This window comes from Frankliniella occidentalis, unplaced genomic scaffold (assembly GCF_000697945.3).
Source record: "Frankliniella occidentalis isolate FOCC.00 unplaced genomic scaffold, Focc_3.1 Scaffold16, whole genome shotgun sequence".
NCBI lineage: Eukaryota > Metazoa > Arthropoda > Insecta > Thysanoptera > Thripidae > Frankliniella > Frankliniella occidentalis.
This window is the reverse complement of record NW_026267146.1, coordinates 1,342,299-1,343,179: the sequence shown is the minus strand read 5'-3', so window position 1 is coordinate 1,343,179 and position 881 is coordinate 1,342,299. Positions and strand designations below refer to the sequence as shown.

The 881-nt window shown below is 37.0% G+C and overlaps 1 protein-coding gene across 1 annotated transcript in view; it reads right to left on the bottom strand.

Annotated features, from left to right (window-relative positions):
* LOC113201780 (endothelin-converting enzyme 1-like) overlaps positions 1-881 on the bottom strand; it is a 32,217-nt gene that overhangs the window by 3,105 nt on the left and 28,231 nt on the right. The window contains exons 8-10 of the mRNA XM_052264064.1: positions 642-745; positions 428-549; positions 254-349 (exon numbers count right to left, since the gene is read on the bottom strand). Coding sequence (XP_052120024.1) covers positions 254-349; positions 428-549; positions 642-745 — 322 coding nt within the window. The remainder of the gene's footprint in view (positions 1-253; positions 350-427; positions 550-641; positions 746-881) is intronic.

Here is an 881-nt window from a genome sequence, read left to right as displayed (position 1 = left end):
GGGACCAATAAGCACCCTGGGCCCTGGGCCCTCCGCCGCCTCCGATTGCGACTGCGACTCCACGACGACACCCACTTCCCGGATATGGAGTGACTCAGACCAGATTCCCCCGCCTACTGTTGGTAGGGATAGGCAAGAAACCCAGTGCAAAATTGTCAATACAATATTGACTATGCTTCAATTTGACCTTTTCATCATCAAAGTCGATTTGACTGTCATTTCTCACAGGGAAAGATACAACAAAATTTATTACCTTATCTACAACATGAGTCCGTAATTCTGTAGGAGACCATGACTCCTCTATGTTCTTCTGAATTGTTGCACGAACTTCCTCAAAAATTTCACTCACCTACATAAAAATGACAAGAACTTACTGAAATTATCAGGAATTTGAAATATTCGTATGAAGTTAAGTCTATATACTCACCACAGTTTTGACATTATCATTGTTGTTATTAGATCTTTGAGAAAGGGAAGTTAAAGCAAAGCCCATAAATTTCTGAAGAGATGCACTACACATCTCCCATCTATCAAAGGCTTTATTAACACCTAAACATTGAAAGAGGAATATAAAACATTTTTTTCCCATTCTCTTTTACTTTTTTTAAAGGGTGAAAATAACAATGAAATTGTATCATTACCTGCCATTTCCTTCTGATGGAGACTTAGAATATCCCTGTAGTGTTGTGACAAATAAGGCATGTAGGAGCTAACTAATCTCCACATGACATAATTGTTGAGTGCTCTGCAGAAAGGGAACAAAAATAAATGAATAGTCTTAATAAAAGTTTTATCATAAATAAAATCAGTTGAATTATTGTATTTTATTTCTTACCCTCTATCTGTTGTGGCAATGATGGAAGAGATCTTGCTTAGATACA